A 21630-nucleotide genomic window follows, 5' to 3' on the forward strand; every position below is an offset into this window, starting at 1 on the left:
GGAGACCTCACATGGAATGTAGGGAGGGACCGGCCAGAGAAAGAAAGACAGAAGAGAGAGTGGAAGAGAGAGATATTAAATTAGTGAGCTTGCGTAAAGTTTCCTCTTTTTTTACACCCCCACCCCTAAGGCCCACACCACAGACCGTAAGGGAGGGAATGTTATTTATAATAAGGGTTACATGGAGTAAATCGGACCTCTCTGAAAAGAAAATGGATGGCCCTCCCTTCAGCAAAATATATTTGACCTAAACCCTCACTGAACACATTACAAAAAACAAGTGACCCTCCCCTGTACCCCAAATGATCATTAAAACATGAGGTGGACAGGAGAGCACATGTCTACCCTTTACCCCCACTTCTTGGACAGACCAGAGCCTTAGATATGCAGTTTTATAAACTATGCTTTGTCCTGAAAACATTACATGTCAACGCAGGAATTTTGATCATGCACAGGGCTGCGGGCCAGAAGGTTGTGGGTTCACAGACCACCGTGGACAAGAGTAGGAATGGAAAGATCTCCTTTATAGTAAAAGCAAAAGCATTGCATGAATCTATCATCGTATTTGCAGGTCATAAAAAAAGTCATTTTATAACCATTTCATGAAATTCTATGTCATTTTACATATTATCAAAATATGTTTTAATACCACATAAATTACCAAAATTACAGGCTAAGAATAGACAGAGAGATATAATGTGTTATGTGTTCCTTTTATCATATTTCTTCAATGTCAAATCAGTGTGTCTTGTTTGCAACTAAACTGTCCCTGTTTGCAAATAATTAAATCTGAGACGTCATTAGGAATCTGAGCATTGTACTTTCAAAACTTAGGCCTACCTTTCCACCCCACACAGAGTAGGCCTACTGACGCATAAAAACTGCTGGCTACTCTTCTTCCGTGGCTTAACCCAACGAGAGAAGGTCACTTCTATTGCACAGAAAGTGAATAGCTTAATCAATTGATAGTGACAGAATTTGATTACTTCCCATGTAAGTACATTTTTGGTCTCCTTGGTAATAGAAGGTTGTAGCTCAGCCTCTGAATGTCAAAGAAACAGCTGTTTCTAGCATAAAGCATTGCAGACCAAAGCGCTGTTATAGATCACTATATAATCGGATCCGTTTTATTTTCCAAAAAAATCTTAAGCCAACATGGGGTAAGCCTGTGCTTTTTCTATAATAAAAAGTAGGCCCCTTATACCCCCTCAATTTGAGTCTTGGTTTTAACTTAGCAGCTCTTCACTGACATCGAGAAGGCTATTTAAAGAGTACATGGAAGGTCGAGGAAATGACGTAAAAATCTATGGATATAGCAGCCTATAGCCTAATTTAGTCTGTCAAACAGGTAGGCCTACTTCTTAGTTCTTAAATAGGAAGCAATAGGCTCCAACACAAAGCCCTCGTTAGTAAATTCAAATGAAAACGGTTTAAATGAATTATGCTGCTTACTCAAATTTGCCTATTTTCAGTACCATGTCCATTGCCGATTAATTGTGCCGCAGCTGCTGCTTGAAGTTTCAGCTCCACAATGTCATTTTCTCAAATCTGTGAAGTGAATAATTCTGCTAAATAAGCCTACATCATGGGAAAGAAACATTCTTTTTTAATAAAATTAATTATAGTAGTAGCAAGCTGTCAAAGTTGACCTCTAGTCCTCCTTCCCATCTTCGTGCTCTCCTTCTCAAACTGAACAAAGCATATCCTATAGGTTAGTCCAAGCGCAAGATAGTGCATTTTTTGGATTAGGCCTAATCAACAACTAAAATCGGAAGAAGCCTTTGACTCTCCTCCTGAACTGCCACTGTAGGCCTACAAAGCACAGCCATTGGTTAGGCAGCACACAAACAAGTTTCTGATCAGCAAGAGCAGAGCAGGTCTACTGCCATTTCTACCTTAAGCAGTAGACCTCTGTTATGAAAACGCATTAATCTCTGGGTTAGAACTCCTTTAGGAGCGACATGGACCGGGATCCGATCCCCATCACCAGAGCCTATAGACGTATAGGAATGTGACACATGCACGGACGGACGCACACACACACACACAAACAACCCAAGAATGTGGCTGCTGAGGGTAGTTCAGAATTCTGTATCCCGGGGCGACACACCTGAGTGCTCCGCTAAAGCTTAACGAGGCCAAACACCTGCCCTGACTTGCCTGCTCACCTGGGTGCGTGTTGTTTTGGGATGGGGGCTGTAGAAGTGGGAGGCGTGAAGATGGATGAGGGTGATCGTAAAGCAGCTCCTGTCATTATGAAGAGCACTTCTACTTCAACTGCTGTTGACCTCCATCTACATCTGCTCATCTCAAACACACATACATACCCCATTTATCAGTTGTTGATTATCCATTGTGTGTGTGTAAGAGTGTGTGAGTGATTGCTGGGAATACACCTGCATGAAGGTAACACCCATTTCTCTGAAGCGTGGAGTAGGATGTGTGTGTGAACATGATTGTGTTTGAGTGTTTGTGTGTGTTCTCTCGTGATGTGATGTCGGGAAGCAAATGTGATAAAGACAAGAGCTGATTTGAGACGTTGGCTGTGTGTGTGTGTGTGTGTGTGTGTGTGTGTGTGTGTGTGTGTGTGTGCGTGTGTGTGTGTGTGCGTGTGTGTGTGCGTGCGTGGGCATGTGTGTGAGAGAGAATGTGTCTGTAGAGGGGCAATGGTGCTTTTGCACCGTAAAGGAAGTGAGCTCAGACAGGAAGAGAGTTCTGAATTAGAGGAAGTGCTCTGGAGCGGCTGGTGATTTGTGTTTCCTCTGCAGAGGAAAGGAGGAGAGGAGGAGAGAGATGATAATAAAGGAATGAAGAGGAGAGTAGAAGGGAGGACCATGGAGAGGAGAAAAGAGTAGAGGAACATAGAGGAGGGGAGAGGAGATGAGAGGAGAGAATAGTAGAAAGAGGAGTAAAGAAGATGAGAGGAGAAACAAAAGAGGGGACAGAGGACGGCTGAGAAGAGACAAATGAAAGGAGAGAAAGAGGATGGAGGGGAATGATAGGAGGATAAGGAGCAGGAGCTGGAGGACGAGAGAGAGGGAGAGAAAGGAAGGAAGGAGGGGTGATTGAAGGGAAGGAGGTGCGGTTGATGGGGTTTTAACAAGGCTCTAATCATCTCAGCTGTGCTGTTTCACTCGTCTATGTGTGTGTGTGTGCATGTGGTAGGGGTAAACATACTTCGATCACTCGCCAAGGCCAACCCACACAGAACCTCAACAAACATAGACACACCTCCCCATCATGTCATTCTGGTGCTCTTACTGTTTGTATACATATCTATATGAATATTTTCTCTGTGTTTAATCCCTCCCCTTGCTGCTATTGGCCTTTGCTTTAATTCTTACACAGAGCTCTGAAATAAACCCCACTCCAATCAACAGTTGACAATTCACAATCTCTGTCCCATCTCATTCCATGGCCTTTAGGGTGGAATTGTCATTACCACTGCCAAAAACTAAGGTTGTGGTCTTCTGTGGTGAACTTGGTCCCTCAGGGCGGTTTGACCAGAGACAACCACTCATGGTCACAGTCATGGTTGTAGAGTGCCACTGTGGTGTGTGTGCGTGTCTGTGTGTGTGTGTGTATGTGTGTCCCCCAATGTGGGCATGGGCATGCCAAACACTCCCATACACTCGTGGGAAAACAACATGGAACATTCCAACCCATTCCTCCCACTGAAGTGTGTGTGTGAGTGTGTGTGTGTCCTTCCAGCCTGTGCCCTGCTGAAGTGATTTTTCCCTTCTGGAACACTTTCACACAGACATTCTCTCACATGTGGCAGCTGTGCTTGGAGAGAGGTTTCTGTGAGTGTGTGTGTGTGTGTGTGTGTGTGTGTGTGTGTGTGTGTGTGTGTGTGTGTGTGTGTGTGTGTGTGTGTGTGTGTGTGTGTGTGGGGGGGGGGGGGGGGGGGGGGTTATTTTTTGTAATATATGTATTTATAAAAAACAATTGTTTAGGGGGTAGTTCAGCTTTAATAGTGCAAAAAAAGAAACATCCCTTCTTCAGGTCCCTGTCTTTCAAAGATAATTTGTAAAAATCCAAATAACTTCACAGATCTTCATTGTTAAGGGTTTAAAACACTGTTTCCCATGCTTGTTCAATTAAGCATAAACAATTCATGAACATGCACCTGTGGAACGGTCGTTAAGACACTAACAGCTTACAGACGGTAGGCAATTAAAAAGTCACAGTTATGAAAACTCTACTGACTCTGAAAAACACCAAAAGAAAGATGCCCAGGGTCCCTGCTCATCTGCGTGAATGTGCCTTAGGCATGCTGCAAGGAGGCATGAGGACTGCAGATGTGGCCAGGGCAATAAATTGCAATGTCTGTACTGTGAGACACCTAAGACAGCGTTACAGGGAGACAGGACGGACAGCTGAACGTCCTCGCAGTGGCAGACCACGTGTAACAACACCTGCACAGGATCGGTACATCCGAACATCACACCTGCGGGACAGGTACAGGATTGCAACAACAATAGCCCGATTACACCAGGAATGCACAATCCCTCCATTAGTGCTCAGACTGTCCGCCGCAATAGGCTGAGAGAGGCTGGACTGAGGGCTTGTAGGCCTGTTGTCAGGCAGGTCCTCAACAACATCACCTATGGGCACAAACCCACCGTCGCTGGACCAGACAGGACTGGCAAAAAGTGCTTTTCACTGACGAGTCGCGGTTTTGTCTCACCAGGGGTGATGGTCGGATTCGCGTTTATCATTGAAGGAATGAGCGTTTATCATTGAAGGAATGAGCGTTACACCGAGGCCTGTACTCTGGAGCGGTATCGATTTGGAGGTAGAGGGTCTGTCATGGTCTGGGGCGGTGTCACTGTATCATCGGACTGAGCTTGTTGTCATTGCAGGTAGTCTCAATGCTGTGCGTTACAGGGAAGACATCCCCCTTCCTCATGCGGTGCCCTTCCTGCAGGCTCATTCTGACATGACCCTCCAGCATGACAATGCCACCAGCCATACTGCTCATTCTGTGTGTGATTTCCTGCAAGACAGGAATGTCAGTGTTCTGCCATGGCCAGCGAAGAGCTCGGATCTCAATCCCATTGAGCACGTCTGGAACCTGTTGGATCGGAGGATGAGGGCTAGGGCCATTCCCCACAGAAATGTCCGGAACTTGCAGGTGCCTTGAGGGATGAGTGGGGTAACATCTCACAGCAAGAACTGGCAAATCTGGTGCAGTCCATGAGGAGGAGATGCACTTCAGTACTTAATGCAGCTGGTGGCCACACCAGACACTGACTGTTACTTTTGATTTTGACCCCCCCCCCCTTTTTTCAGGGACACGTTATTCCATTTCTGTTAGTCACATGTCTGTGGACCTTGTACAGTTTATGTCTCAGTTGTTATGTTCAGACAAATATTTGCACATGTTAAGTTTGTTGAAAATAAACGCAGTTGACAGTGAGAGGACGTTTCTTTTTTTGCTGAGTTTATATACACACAGTACAAGTCAAAAGTTTGGACAAATCTACTCATTCAAGGGTTTCTTTATTTTTACTATTTTCTACATTTCAGAATAATAGTGAAGACATCAAAACTAGGAAATTACAGACATGGAACCATGTAATAATCAAATAAGTGTTCAACAAATCAAAATATATTTTCGATATATGAACGATATATATGAACGACAGTTCAAAGGCAGGCAGAGGTCAGTAATCCAGAGAGGGTGCAAAAGGTCCAGAACAGCAGGCAGTCTCAAGGTCAGGGCAGGCAGAACGGTCAAAACTGGGAAGGACTAGAAAACAGGAGCAAGAACAGACAGGAGCAGGGAAAGAAACTCTTGTAGGTTTCACGAAACAAAACGAACTGGCAACAGACAAACAGAGAACACAGGTGTAAATACACAGAGGATAATGGGGGAGATGGGCGACACCTGGAGGGGGGTAGAGACAAGCACAAAGACAGGTGAAACAGATCAGGGTGTGACTCTCTTGGCATTCTCTCAACCAGCTTGTTTGGTGTGTCTCCCAGGTGGCTTGTGGCAAACTTTAAACAACACTTTTTATGGATATCTTTAAGAAATGGCTTTCTTCTTGCCACTCTTCCATAAAGGCCAGATTTGTGCAATATACGACTGATTGTTGTCCTATGGACAGAGTCTCCCACCTCAGCTGTAGATCTCTGCAGTTCATCCAGAGTGATCATGGGCCTCTTGGCTGCATCTCTGATCAGTATTCTCCTTGTATGAGCTGAAAGTTTAGAGGGACGGCCAGGTCTTGGTAGATTTGCAGTGGTCTGATACTCCTTCCATTTCAATAGTATCGCTTGCGCAGTGCTCCTTGGGATGTTTAAAGCTTGGGAAATCTTTTTGTATCCAAATCAGGCTTTAAACTTCTTCACAACAGTATCTCGGACCTGCCTGGTGTGTTCCTTGTTCTTCATGATTCTCTCTGCGCTTTTAACGGACCTCTGAGACTATCACAGTGCAGGTGCATTTATACAGAGACTTGATTACACACAGGTGGATTGTATTTATCATCATTAGTCATTTAGGTCAACATTGGATCATTCAGAGATCCTCACTGAACTTCTGGAGAGAGTTTGCTGCACTGAAAGTAAAGGGGCTGAATAATTTTGCACGCCCAATTTTTCAGTTTTTGATTTGTTAAAAAAGTTTGAAATATCCAATAAATGTTATTCCACTTCATGATTGTGTCCCGCTTGTTGTTGATTCTTCACAAAAAAATACAGTTTTATATCTTTATGTTTGAAGCCTGAAATGTGGCAAAAGGTCGCAAAGTTCAAGGGGGCCGAATACTTTCGCAAGGCACTGTATCTCCGGTAATGAACATACTATTCTCCGTCTTAAATTTGATCATTTATTTGCGTATTAGGATACCTAAGGTTTGATTATAAACGTTGTTTGACTTGTTTGGAAAAATGTATTAGTAACGTTTGGGATTAATTTTGTATGCATTTTGATGGAGGGAAATGGAGTGGATTATTGACTGAAGCGCGCCAGCTAAACAGAGTTTTTCTAGATATAAATAAGGACATTATCGAACAAAAGGACCATTTGTGATATAACTGGGACCTTTTCGAGTGCCAACAGAAGAAGATCAAAGGTAAGGCATTTTTTATATCGCTATTTCGGACTTTCGTGTCGCACCTGCCTGGTTGAAATATGTTTTTCATGTGTTGGTATGTGGGGCGCTGTCCTCAGATAATCGCATGGTTTGCTTTCGCCGTGAAGCCTTTTTGAAATCTGACATGGCGGCTGGATTAACAACAAGTTAAGCTTTATTTTGATGTATTAACTTGTGATTTTATGAAAGTTAAATATTTATATTATCAATTTCACTGGATGTTGTCGCGGTGTCCCGCTAGCGGCACGCCTATCCCAATGAGGTTTTAAGTGTGCCTTGAATTTTAAATAAATCACTGACAGTGTCAACAGCAAAGCACCCTCACACCATCACTCCTCCACGCTTCACGGTGGGAACCAGACATGCTGAGATCACCTACTCTGCGTCTCACAAAAACACAGCGGTTGGAACCAAAAATCTTAAATTTGGACTCATCAGACCAAAGGACAGATTTCCACAGGTCTAATGTCCATTGCTCGTGTTTCTTGGCCCAAGCAAGTCTCTTCTTCTTATTGGTGTCCTTCAGTAGTGGTTTCTTTTCAGCAATTTGACCATGAAGGCCTGATTCACGCAGTCTCCTCTGAACAGTTGAAATGTGTCTGTTACATGCAAAGCATTTATTTGGGCTGCAATTTCTGAGACTGGTAACTCTAATGAACTTATCCTCTGCGTCAGAGGTAACTCTGGGTCTTGCTTTCCTATGGCGGTCCTCATGAGAGCCAGTTTCATCATAACGCTTGATGGTTTTTGCGACTGCACTTGAAGAAACTTTCAAAGTTCTTGAAATGTTCCGGATTGACTGACCTTCAGATCAAATCAAATCAAAGTTTATTTGTTACTTGCGCCGAATACAACAGGTGAAATACACCTTACAGTGAAATGCTTACTTACAGGCTCTAACCAATAGTGCAAAAAAAGTATTAGGTGAACAATAGGTAAGTAAAGAGATAAAAACAACAGTCAAAGACAGTGAAAACACTAGCGAGGCTATATACAGTAGCGAGGCTATATACAGTAGCGAGGGTATATACAGTAGCGAGGGTATATACAGTTTTAGGGCCTTCCTCTGACACCGCCTGGTGTAGAGGTCCTGGATGGCAGGCAGCTTAGCCCCAGTGATGTCCTGGGCCATACGCACTACCCTCTGTAGTTGCGGTCGGAGGCCGAGCAATTGCCGTACCAGGCAGTTGCAGCTGTAGAACCTTTTGAGGATCTCAGGACCCATGCCAAATCTTTTTAGTTTCCTGAGGGGGAATAGGTTTTGTCGTGCCCTCTTCATGACTGTCTTGGTGTGTTTGAACCATTCTAGTTTGTTGTTGATGTGGACACCAAGGAACTTGAAGCTCTCAACCTGCTCCACTACAGCCCCGTAAATGAGAATGGGGGCGTGCTCGGGCCTGCTTTTCATGTAGTCCACAATCATCTCCTTAGTCTTGGTTACGTTGAGGGATAGGTTGTTATTCTGGCACCACCCGGCCAGGTCTCTGACCTCCTCCCTATAGGCTGTCTTGTCGTTGTCTGTGATGAGGCCTACCACTGTTGTGTCGTCTGCAAAATTAATGATGGTGTTGGAGTCATGCCTGGCCATGCAGTCGTGGGGGAACAGGGAGATCAGGAGAGGACTGAGCACGCACCACTGGGGGGCTCCAGTGTTGAGGATCAGTGTGGCAGATGTGTTGCTACCTACCCTCACCACCTAGGGTCAGCCCGTCAGGAAGTCCAGGATCCAGTTGCAGAGGGAGGTGTTTAGTCCCAGGATCCTTAGCTTAGTGATGAGCTTTGAGGGTACTATGGTGTTGAACGCCATGTAGCATTCTCACGTAAGTGTTCCTTTTGTCCAGGTGTGAAAGGGCAGTATGGAGTGCAATAGAGATTGCATCATCTGTGGATCTGTTTGGGCGGTATGCAAATTGGAGTGGGTCTAGAGATTCTGGGATAATGGTGTTGATGTGAGCCATTGCCAGCCTTTCAAAGCACTTCATGGCTACGGACGTGAGTGCTATGGGTCTGTAGTCATTTAGGCAGGTTGCCTTTGTGTTCTTGGGCACAGGGACTATGGGGGTCTGCTTGAAACATGTTGGTATTACAGACTCAACCAGGGACATGTTGAAAATGTCGGTGAAGACACCTGCCAGTTGGTCAGCACATGCCCAGAGCACACGTCCTGGTAATCCGTCTGGCCCCGCAGCCTTGTGTCTGTTGACCTGTTTAAAGGTCTTACTCAAGTCGGCTACGGAGAGCGTGATCACACCGTCGTCCGGAACAGCTGATGCTCTCATGCATGCTTCAGTGTTGCTTGCCTCGAAGCGAGCATAGAAGTGATTTAGCTCGTCTGGTAGGCTCATGTCACTGGACAGCTCGCGTCTGTGCTTCCCTTTGTAGTCTGTAATAGTTTGCAAGCCCTGCCACATAAGACGAGCGTCGGAGCCGGTGTAGTATGATTCAATCTTAGCCCTGTATTGACGCCTTGCCTGTTTGATGGTTCCTTGCAGGTCATAGCAGGATTTCTTGTAAGCTTCCGGGTTAGTACCGCACCTTGAAAGTCCCGCACCTTGAAAGCGGCAGCTCTGTCCTTTAGCTCAGTGCGAATGTTGCCTGTAATCCATGGCTTCTGGTTGGGGTATGTACGTATAGTCACTGTGGGTATGACGTCTTCGATGCACTTATTGCAGGGGTGGCAGGGTAGCCTAGTGGATAGAGCGTTGGACTAGTAACCGAAAGGTTTCAAGTTCAAATCCCCCAGCTGACAAGGTACAAATCTGTTGATCTACACCTAAACATTGCAGTTAACCCACTGTTCCTAGGCCATCATTGAAAATAAGAATTTGTTCTTAACTGACTTGCCTAGTTACATTTAAAAATGTATTGATAAAGCCAGGGACTGATGTTCCCAGAACATGTTCCAGTCTGTAATAGCAAAACTGTCCTGTAGTTTAGCATCTGACCACTTTTTTATAGACCGAGTCACTGGTGCTTCCTGCTTTAATTTTTGCTTGTAAGTAAGAATCAGGAAGATAGAGTTGTGGTCAGATTTACCAAATGGAGAGCGAGGGAGAGCTTTGTGCGCGTCTCTGTGTGTGGAGTACAGGTAGGTGATCTAGAATTTTGTCCCCTCTGGTTGCACATTTAACATGTTGATAGAAATTTGGTTGTGTCATTGGCGTACTGGGAGCGGAGTCAAGTGCAGGAGAGCAGAGAGTTGTGAACAGGCGCACACTTTATTTAGGCAGGAGAAACCAACAGACGGGACGCCACTGCGTTGAAACCTCCATCCAATGCAAAAGTGCAAACGAGCAAACAGTCACAGTAATATTGTATAAACACAATAACATACCTCGTGAAATAAAACACAAAATAAACGCATACCAGTAAAGCATGTCAACATAGACACGTAACACAAAACAATCTCACACAAAGACATGAGGGGGAATAGAGGAATAAATACATGTAGTGTGATTGGGGAATGAAAACCAGGTGTGCAGGGAACAAGACAAAACAACTGGATAAATGAAAAATGGAGCGGCAATGGCTAGAAAGCCGGTGACTTCGACCGCCAAACGCCGCTCGAACAAGGAGAGAGGCTGACTTCGGCGGAAGTCGTGACAGGTCGAACTGATTTAAGTTTCCCTGCATTAAAGTCTCCGGCCACTAGAAGCGCCACCTCTGGGTGAGTGGTTTCCTGTTTGCTTATTTCCTTATACAGCTGACTAAGTGCGGTCTTAGTGCCAGCATCTGTCTGTGGTGGTAAATAAACAGCCATGTCTTAAGGTAATGATGGACTGTCATTTCTCTTTTCTTATTTGAGCTGTTCTTGCCATAATATGGACCAAATAGGGCTATCTTCTGTATACCACCCCTACCTTGTCACAACACAACTGATTGTCTCAAATGCATTAAGAATGAAATAAATTCCACAAATTAACTTTTAACAAGGAACACCTGTTAATTGAAATGCATTCCAGGTGACTACCTCATGAAGCTGTTTGAGAGAATGCCAAGATTGTGCAAAGCTGTAATCAAGACAAAGGGTGGCTAATTTGAAGATTCTCAAATATGAAATATATTTTGATTTGTTTTATACTTTTTTGGTTACTACATGATTCCATATGTGTTATTTCATAGTTTTGATGTCTTCACTATGTCGTAAAAAGTCCTTTATAAATTTGTCTGTCCTAGTTAAAAACAAGTTATCATCCAATAGGCTTTGATTACATTTCCAATATCCTCGGCCCACATGGAAATTCTATAAGAGTCATATAATTGCCAATTATTTGATGGTCTGACCGCGTTCTGTCCCCTATCAACACTTTTCTTTGTGCCTGCATGTGTTTACGTTTCTGTGTTTGTTCTAAATATGCAATCAGCCGGCTGTGGGCATCCCTGCTTCTCACACGGGTTCCCAGGTTTTACAGCTGTTGGGGTGTGTGTGTGTGTGTGTGTGTGTGTGTGTGTGTGTGTGTGTGTGTGTTTAGCTTTCTGGGCCTCTCTGTGTCTTTACAGTATATGTGTGTTTGACCGAGTCTAACCTCACTCTCCTTTCTCTCCTGTAGGACCCAGAGACACTCTGTCAGCCAGAGTCAGACCAGATGAGTCCAGACGAGCCACAGGTGACAATAGATATCTCACTCAGCTACATCACAATGTACTGGTAGTAGAATAGGTGCTAGAGTAAGATCTTTATAGTTTGGACCAGCAGCACTATGGAAAGCTGCTTTCAGTTTATTTTCAAAATAAGTTGTTAGAGTTTACATGCTCAATTTTTCCTTACATTAAAATAAAAAGGGGTTGTTCATGAAAAGAAAGAACACTAGCATACGTTTAAGATGTAATATTAATAACTATTTGACTGTATATGAAATGTGTGGATGTTTCTTCCCAGTCTCCCTTGGACCTGATAGACACAGGGAAATGCCTGAAGGTCCAAACAGCCACACCACATCTGGTCAGCCTGGGCAGTGGGAGACTGAGTGTGGCTATCACCCTACTGCCCCTTAAAGAAGGTAACACACACACACACACACACATACTTGATTGGGCCATACATGCCATGTCCCTTTTATCTGTTTCCCTAGAACCCCCTGTAACCATGGTGACTGCTACTGGGGAGAGGGGGTGTGAGGGAGAGAGAAAGGGGGAGAGAGAGAAAGGGAGAGAGGGGAAGAGAGAGAAAGGGAGAGAGGGGAAGAGAGAGAAAGGGAGAAGGGGAGAGAGAGATGAGGGAGAGGGAGAGAGAGAGGGGTGATAGAGATATATGGGGACACAGAGAGATGGGGAGAGGGAAGAGAGAGGGAGAGAGAGAAAGAGAGTTTGGGCGAGAGAGAGGGAGAAATGGGGAGAGAGAGAAAGGGAGATGGGGGGATGTGATACTCTGGGAGGAAATCAGGTCACAATAGAGCCAGGACAGGGAGCCAAGCTGACTTCCTCCCTCAGGGAACACTAAAGACACACACACGCGCATGCACGCAAATGCAATCGCACACACACTGTAACAAGTGCACACACATACATGCAAGCACACATGCACACAGTCACGGTATTTTTACTGTATAATGACATAATTACAGTGTATTTATAGCCCTTTCAGTCATTGACACCACAGGTGTCTCTGGTTCATCAGTATTCCAAACAGATATCTTGTTAACAAGCCAACAGGGTGTAGATGGTAGCAGAGATAACAGAGATCTACACACAGAATCAGACTGACTGGTAGGGAGACTTAAACACTCTCTTAAACAGATGTGCTAAGCTTAGCTGACTATATAACTCTCTAGCCTAACACCCCCAAAAAATCGGATCTAAAGTCAACTCAACTTTCACCCACAACGACATAACATACATTTTTCCAGGAGTGACCCGTATCGGGCGTGAGGACGCAGCGGTACCCCAAGACATCACCATCCAGGGTGTAGGTATCGAGGCGGAACACTGCATCATCATCAACACATCAGGGGTCATCATCCTCGACCCTTGTGGGAACCTCTGCTCCTTGGACGGCGTCCCTGTGACATCACCTGTCCCGCTCACACAAGGTGAGATATACAGAGGAATGCACGCACAGGACCGCAAACAAACACACTTTGTCGCCACCTACTGGTAGTACTTGTTTAAGTGCAGTGTTGTTTGCCTTGCCTGTGTGCCTTGACTGCATTGGTTACAAATCAAATCAAATGTTATTTGTCACATGCTTCGTAAACAACAGGTGTGGACTAACAGTGAAATGCTTACTTACAGGCCCTTCTCAACAATGTAGAGAGAAAGAAAGTAGAGAAATTATAGAAAAGTAAAACACGTAATAATACTGTAGATACACAATGAGTAATGATAACATAGTTATAAACAAGGGGTACCAGTACCGAGTCGATGTGCAGGGGTATGAGGTAATTGAGGTAGATATGTACATATAGGAAGGGATAAAGTTACTAGGCAACAGGATCGATTATAAGCAGTAACAGCAGCGTATGTGATGAGTCAAAAACGTTAGTGCCAAAAGGGTCAATGCAAATAGTTAAATAGTTACCTAGCTACCCAGTCTATTTAGGAGTCTTATGGATTGGTGGTAGAAGCTCTTCAGGGTCCTGTTGGTTCCAGACTTGGTGCATCAGTACCGCTTGGTGTGCGATAGCAGAGAGAACAGTCTATAACTTGGGTGGCTGGAGTCTGCCAATTTTTAGGTCCTTCCTCTGACACCACCTGGTATAGAGGTCATGGATGGCAGGGAGCTCGACCCCAGTGATGTACTGGGCCATACGCACTACCTCTGTAGCACCTTGTGGTCGGATGCCAAGCAGGTGCCGTACCAGGCAGTGATGCAACCAGTCAGAATGCTCTCAATGGTGCAGCTGTAGAACTTTTTGAGGTTCTGAGAGCCCATGCTAAATATATTCAGCCTATGAGTGTGTGTGTGTGTGCGCGTGCATGTGTGGTTAGCTTTTTCCTTCCTGTATACAATGAGTATACAAACATTAGGAACACCTTCCTACTATTGAGTTACTCCCACTTTTGCCCTCAGAACAGCCTCAATTCGTCGGGGCATGGATTCTACAAGGTGTCGAAAGCGTTCCACAGGGATGCTGACCCATGTTGACTCCAATGCTTCCCATAGTTGTGTCAAGTTGGCTGGATGTCCTTTGTGTGGTGGACCATTCTTGATACACACTGGAAAACCACGAAGGCATGAAAAACAGCAGCGTTTCAGTCTTGACACACTCAAACCGGTGCGCCTGGCACCTACTACAATACCCTGTTCAAAGGCACTTAAATATTTTTTCTTGCCCATTCACCCTCTGAATGGCACACATACGCAATCTATGTCTCAATTGTCTCAAGGCTACACTGATTGAAGTGGATTTAACAACTGACCTCAATAAGGGATCATAGATTTCAACTGGTTAGTATATGTGACGGAAAGAGTAGGTGTTCCTAATGTTTTGTACACTCAGTGTATATGTGTATGAATCATGTGGGTAAAGTTTACGACCTGGGTTCTTCATGGTGTTGTGAAGCTGTGTGTGTGGTGTTTGTGTGTGGTTGAGCCATTAGCCTTTTAGCTTAATTATCCTTGGTTTGGAATGGATAGCTCCTGTTGTTTACAATGCCATGACTCACAACTTCCAACTGCAGAGAACACACTCGTATTTTTCCATTCCTCTCTTTCACTCTCTCTCTCTCCTTCTCCTTTTCAGTCTTTCTTTAGACATTTATTTTTCTCTCTCTTTTAGTCCTTTTCACTCTCACTTCTCCTATTTCTCATCTTTAAATCCTTGATCCATTCTCCTTTTCATTAATTTTCTTCCCCTTCATTACCCAACATTCCTTTCTCTTTTCCCTTCTTTGGGGTTTTGGAAGGTGTAAACAAGAACGCAAACACATTCCTCTATTTTCACATTCTCTCACTTTTTTCCTTCCCTCTCTCCCCATTAATCTCCCTCTCTCTTTCCACACCTCTTCCCCAGCTCTCTGTCGTGGTCTGGTCTGACCATTGTCAGTTAAATATTGACTGACCTGTTTGTTTTCTCACTGTGGCTAGCTGACTCAAATATTGACAACATCTTGGTGTGTATACGTACTGGAGACCAATGTGTTGTCTCTATACTGCGCTCACATAAGACTTACGGTATTTTGCCTGTAAAAAAAAAGAGTAAATGTTTACATGACCCCCTTTCAAACAGGCCCATTTTTACCACATTCTTGCCTGCATATAAAGGTTAAATAAAAAGTATGCCTTTTATACCTCCAGTGCCCATGCTGGCATGCCATTGACAAGTGGTAGTAGTGGTGTGCAGATGTGGGTGGGCGTCTATTTGAATAAATCCATTGACTATACAGCATCAAAAATAAATTCATTGTGAATTTGTTTAGGCAGGTCCAAAACAACAGAATGGCATATTTTGAGTTGAATCATTTCTAAATGAATGAGATCAATAGTTCATTATTTTGTTCATTAAACAGACAAGCCACACTTACCAAGATCACAGTCAACACACATACATTTTGTAGTAATAATATACTGGAATGGGGTATAAAATAAAATACAAATTGACTCTAGACACAAAATAGGGGAGGGGGGGTCGGAAGGCAAGAAAAGGGCCTTGCCGAAGTCCGCCCCTTCTAATTCCCTTAATTGTGTCACTAGAGTCAAATACTTTCTGTGGCACACATCGGAGTCAAATACTTTCTATAGAACACACTTCACGTCAAGATAGGCAACCAACGTGAATATGTAGGGATGTTATATTAAACATAGAGGAGGGAGTAAAATGTAGGCACGCAATAAACATTTCAGAACAACTACTAGTCGAATAAGCAATGGGAGAGATGACAAGTTTTGGCAAAGATATTTATTTATAGACCAATACGCTTGGAACAAATAGCCAAACTGAAAACTGCAGACATTACTAGTGCCTCCCCTGCGATCAAACCGCCATAAAAAAAAAAAAAATGAAACGCAGCCTAACTTGATCATTGACAGCTGCCTTGAAGGACACAAATAAAAAATGCTGCTACTAAAATCGGTGAAATGTAGGCTAAACTGACATCGGAGTGAAGAAATCTCAACTAGCAAGCAAGTCTCAGCAATGAAGAATTGAGTGTGTGCGCGTTTACGCAAACGGGGGGAGGGGTTTAACGGGGGTTTACTCTGGCAGGGGGGAGATTTTTGGCACAACACCTGCAATACCTTTCAGATACAAAGAAAAGGCGTAAAAACGTCTTAGTGTGAAAAGAGAGGGATGATAAGAAGACAAAAAGGCCAGGGCAGAGGGCAAGAGGTCGAGAGAATGGGAGAGTTCATGGTAAGGACAGAGAAGAAGGAACAGAGAGCGAGAGAATGGGAGAGTTCATGGTAAGGACAGTGAAGAAGGAACAGAGAGCGAGAGAACCTTGTGGGATTTAGAGAAAGAGAGCGTGAAATGGAAACATCCTCTAGGATAATCTCTCAGGCTACAGACGTTAGCCACACACACACACACACACACACACACACACACACACACACACACACACACACACACACACACACACACACACACACACACACACACAAAGTGATGTAACTGGAGTGTTTTGTTGGAAACACATATTGTGTTTGCTCAGTATTGCCAATAACAGAGATTATAAACCATACTGCTGACTCATATCAATATGATGATGTGGAGGCACCAGACAGACACACACACACACACACACACACACACACACACACACACACACACACACACACACACACACACACACACACACAGAAACACTATCCCTGAACATGTGTCTGCCAGGAGCAGAGTGATTCCTCACGAAACCAGGACAAAAAAAGACCATGATTTTAGTGAATTTTACTAAATTTAACCCATAGAATGTCCCTTTGGAGGAAGGATTGTTTACATATATTTGACATTTGTTTCTAAAAGCATAATTGAGAAATAATTGATCAAATATGGGATATTTATGGAATTCTGGCCTTACCCAGGCCACCTTTTTTTTGTTTAAAAAAAAATGTAAGCCGTATTTTACCAGGTAAGTTGAGTGAGAACACATTCTCATTTACAGCAACGACCCAGGTAATAGTTACAGGGGAGAGGAGGGTGGATGAATGAGCCAATTGTAAGCCAGGGATGATTAGGTGACCATGATGGGATGAGGGACAAATTGGGAATTTAGCCAGGACACCAGAGTTAGCACCCCTACTCTTACGATAAGTGCCATGGGATTTTTAGTGACCACAGAGAGTCAGGTCACCCATTTAACATCCCATCCAAAAGACAGCACCCGACACAGGGCAATGTCCCCAATCACTGCCCTGGGGTATATTTTTTGGACCCGAGAAAAGTGTGCCTCCTACTGGCCCTCCAACACCACTTCCAGCAGCACCTGGTCTCCCATCCAGGACCAACCCTGCTTAGCTTCAGAAGCAAGCCAGCAGTGGGATGCAAGGTGGTATTTTAAGACACTATACCATTTTATCTTTAGGTGCTACTAAGCAGAAATGGTCATTTGAAGTGTCACCACTTTTTTTGTTTTGTAATATGGATAGTATTTTGATTTCAATAAAAAATGTCTTACATTAATTTATGAATATTGAGAGAAAAAAAAACATGAATTAGGAAATATACACATTTTGATTAGTCAAATTTGTCTATATATTCTTGAACATAATAGCCTATATACTCCACATGGGAATATCAATGTTCCAGAGATACATTTCGTGAAAATCCCCAAAATCATGGTCTTTTTTGTCCTGGTTTTGTGAGGAATCACTCTCTGAAAATATCAGAGTGGATGTTTTTCTCCTTTTCTCTCCACCCTATACCATGCAGTCTCTCTCTCTCATCACAGTTCTCTACCTCATTCCATTCTGTCCAAGGCTTTCACTTATTTTCTAGTCCACTGTCTCTCTTTCCTTCCCCTTCTCTATTGAGTAGTTTTCCGAAGCTGTTCTTCTGTGCGTCAGATCAAAGTTGTTATCTAATTAAACATTTAGGCTGAATTTGGAAAAATATGGCTTTGATAAAAAATCACATCTATTTAAGTTAGAGTTGTTCTTTTCTCCCTCTAAGCTGTTGAGCTCTATAGATGTGAGGTTGGCTATAGTAACATTCCTCTCAAGGTGTTTCCAAAGAGAAGGGAAAAGTAGGCTAGGTAGACAAAGAAATAGAGTAAGGGGGCGGGGACCAAATACCTCTGGCTTTTAAACCACTGTGTTCCAACCAACAGAGAACGGGGTCCGAGACTGTTTTAGCTGAACTGAAATGCATTTTTAATCAAATACATTAGTTTTGGGTTTTACAAGCGGCTGCTTTTGATCTCATTCAGAACTCGTAAACTGTCTTAGGGGAGGGTTTTGCTTTTTACCCCAGTCTATTCGCGTCAAGCAGGCGTCACCACCCCTTTTTTTGGAGAGTTGGTGCGCTCCTTACCTCAACCCCATCTGGATGGAAATCTGTTGAACCCCGAAGTCCCGAGTCTTTTCTGGAGCTTTGGACTGGGTTGAAGGAGGATAAGAACGCGATGGTAATTGTTCAGACATAGAGAAATAACCGAAAATACCGCAGTTGTATTCACTGAATGGGACTCTGTAAAAAGGTTAGTAAAGATAGCCTCATTTAAGAAATTCCCTGAATTGGAAGACCCCTGTGAGTGCGCGTGCATGTGTACATCAATTTGGTTTTGTAGCCTTTTGTGACTAGAAAACGACAATAAGGTCTGACCATCCATGATATAAAAAGTATAGTTTTAACCATGTTGAGGCTATATAGTGTTTGTAAACATGTTTACAATGTTGTTTACAAACATTGGAGTGAAACAAGCTTATATTTTGGGTTCTGATGCGGTACGACCGTTGAACTAAACTAAGAATAAGTTATATTTTTCAAGAATCAATGGGTACGTTTAATTCAGAACTCCCAAAATAGATGAAGCAACTGCAGATTGCTCCTTGAAGGAAACGTTTAATTTTTATGATACCGTTATTTTCATTGTTTGGCGAATTGTTGTTTGTCAGCTGCTCTTGATTAGGCTAAATGGTTTAGGAATATAGCAAGGGTAGGCAACAGCAAACCATTTGCGTCACGCTTGCTCTGTTGCAACCATAAATTGTATAATTGAGATAAGAACCTCCTGCTTAAATGCTTTCCAGATAGTCTATTATATTGTCTACGTTTGCAGGGGGAAATTAACTTCATGACCTCCGATCAAATTTGAAAAGGCTACCTTGACGTCAACAAAGTAAGCAGCACCGTACGCGTCACCTTTGTGAAGAATGGTATTATCGCGCACCTCGGGGGTTGTAGTTCACAGCCACGACGTGATTGGTTTTCACTTGACAAGAAAAAACAGCCTGCGGTCATAGAAAGTAGAACTGAAGTGACGCCAAAGGAAATCTTTATCTGCCTTCCTGGGACTCGGTTATTGAGACAGTGCCTTTGATTTCAGATGTCAAGATTAGTCTCGTTACTTTATTTGTTTTATAAAGGAGAGAGGACATGTAATTGAAAGCGGCAGCATCTGTCAGGTGACATGACAACGCTACACATGTACACCAGCTGCCTCCCCTGTTCAAATGCATCCTCCCTCCCCTACTTTCTTTCTTCCTCCCATCCTACTTTAGGCTATAGTAGGCCTATTTTTCAACGGGACACTAATCGTGTCAGTTATCACACCGAGGAAGGAATGATGCATTGACTTTTGCAGTGTTTTTTTTAGGGCCCTGAAAAGCCGCTGTGATCCACTCAACACATCCAAGCAGCAGACCAGAAGATTGAGCCCCCCCCCCCCCCCAATCCAATGACCTAGATTGGAAGATCGTATTTGGTAGTTATAGGGGCCATTACCTACCCTTCTCTTCCCCTCCAGCAGCCAGGGTGACATAGTCTGTGGGATAAAGGTCTAATTGTTTAATATTATAACCTAATGGTCCACATTTGGCAATTAGATAGACACATATTCTACTCTTATTCCTAAATATAGACCGGTTTCCCTCCCATAACATTGTGGTTCCGTGTTAGGTTAATTTAGATTAACCAGAAGAAATTGGTACCAGATGTCTTCTTCACTGGCATCTGTGAGATCAAAGTGTGTGAGGTTATCTTTGTAGCTGGGGATATCTGTAAAAAACAAGATTGTGTGTTTGTTGTTTGGAGTGGTTGTTGTTTTTGGGAGAAAGGAAATTAGAATGTAGTGTAATGAACAAATAAGGGCAACAGTCCTATAAAACTGGCAGACAGTTGAGTCAAGGAATTTGAGTTTATGAAGAAAGACTGCTGTTACACACACACACACACACACACAGATGTTCTCTCTCTCCTTTCCTCTGTTTGCTGTCATGCTAAACACCATATGGTACTGTGAGTGATTAAACAGAGACTGTAAACAGTCTTTATACACACCCATGGTCACACATGGCATATACAGCTTCGTTATCCTATGATTCTACACTACCTGACCAAAAGTATGTGGACACGTGCTCGCCGAACATCTCCTTCCAACATCATGGGCATTAATATGGAGTTGGTTCCCATCCTTTGCTGCTACAACAGCCTCCACTCTTCTGGGAAGGCTTTCCACTAGGTCATTGAAAATAATATTTTTAACTGACTTTCCTAGTTAAATAAAGGAAGAGAAAAAAAGATGTTGGAACATTGCTGCGGGGACTTGCTTCTATTCAGAGCATTAGTGAGGTTGGGTGATTAGGCCTGACTCGCAGTCGGCATTCCAATTCATCCCAAAGGTGTTCGATGGGATTGAGGTCAGGGCTCTGTGCAGGTCAGTCAACTTCTTCCACACCTATCCGGTGTATTTGACAATACAACATATTTGTTTATTTTTGATTAAGTCGCATGCATGGACACCTTTGGGATGCATGTGTGTGATCTTTGATGTGTGTGAAGATACGGGCCAAATCAACACAATGTGTCCTATCCTACTTTGTTTACTGTGTAGTGCCTAGTCCAGCTGCATAGACTAAACAGTCCTGTGTGAAAACATTCTCAATTCAATGGAAAAGGTCAAAACCAGAATTTCACATTTATGTCTTGAGTATTATTTCCTGTGGTAAGTGTGTGTGGGTAATAAGTCACACTCAGCAGTGTGGTATGAGAAGTGTTGGTCTTAGTCCTGTCTTTGGCTTATTCTCTAGAAATACTACAGCGAGCCCAGAAAAGTACCCTCAGCTAAAAACACACACTCACACACTTGCAGTTCTTCAGGAAGGGGGAAGCATGTCAGACATATTTCTTTACATGACCAGACACACACACACACATTACTCACACATTAGTTACACACACACATTACTCACACATTAGTTACACACACACATTACTCACACATTAGTTGCATACATCAGCTACATGTTAAAACCACACACACACCAGATCAGACTCTGAGCCCTCTAAGGGAGTCACGTCATCCCTATTACCATTACCCCCTCTCTTAACATTGGGGTTTTGGGACAGAGAGGAGAGTGAGAGAGAGAATTAGCCCAGACATTTTTCCATGCTGTATTTTTCCATTCTTTCTTTCGCTCGCTCTCTCT

General features: G+C 43.5%; 1 protein-coding gene across 7 annotated transcripts in view; it reads left to right on the forward strand.

The window, feature by feature from the left end:
* The window catches only part of LOC139420337 (pleckstrin homology-like domain, family B, member 2b), a 46852-nt gene that overhangs the window by 2484 nt on the left and 22738 nt on the right, over positions 1–21630 (forward strand). For 3 of the 7 annotated variants that reach the window (XM_071170323.1, XM_071170324.1, XM_071170326.1), the window contains exons 2-4: positions 11657–11713; positions 11986–12106; positions 12953–13135. In XM_071170323.1, coding sequence (XP_071026424.1) covers positions 11657–11713; positions 11986–12106; positions 12953–13135 — 361 coding nt within the window. Of the gene's footprint in view, positions 1–11656; positions 11714–11985; positions 12107–12952; positions 13136–18540; positions 18681–21630 lie in introns of those variants that run through there. The other 4 variants (XM_071170327.1, XM_071170329.1, XM_071170330.1 and 1 more) reach the window with 2 other exon arrangements.

Source organism: Oncorhynchus clarkii, chromosome 11 (genome assembly GCF_045791955.1).
Source record: "Oncorhynchus clarkii lewisi isolate Uvic-CL-2024 chromosome 11, UVic_Ocla_1.0, whole genome shotgun sequence".
Taxonomy (NCBI): domain Eukaryota; kingdom Metazoa; phylum Chordata; class Actinopteri; order Salmoniformes; family Salmonidae; genus Oncorhynchus; species Oncorhynchus clarkii.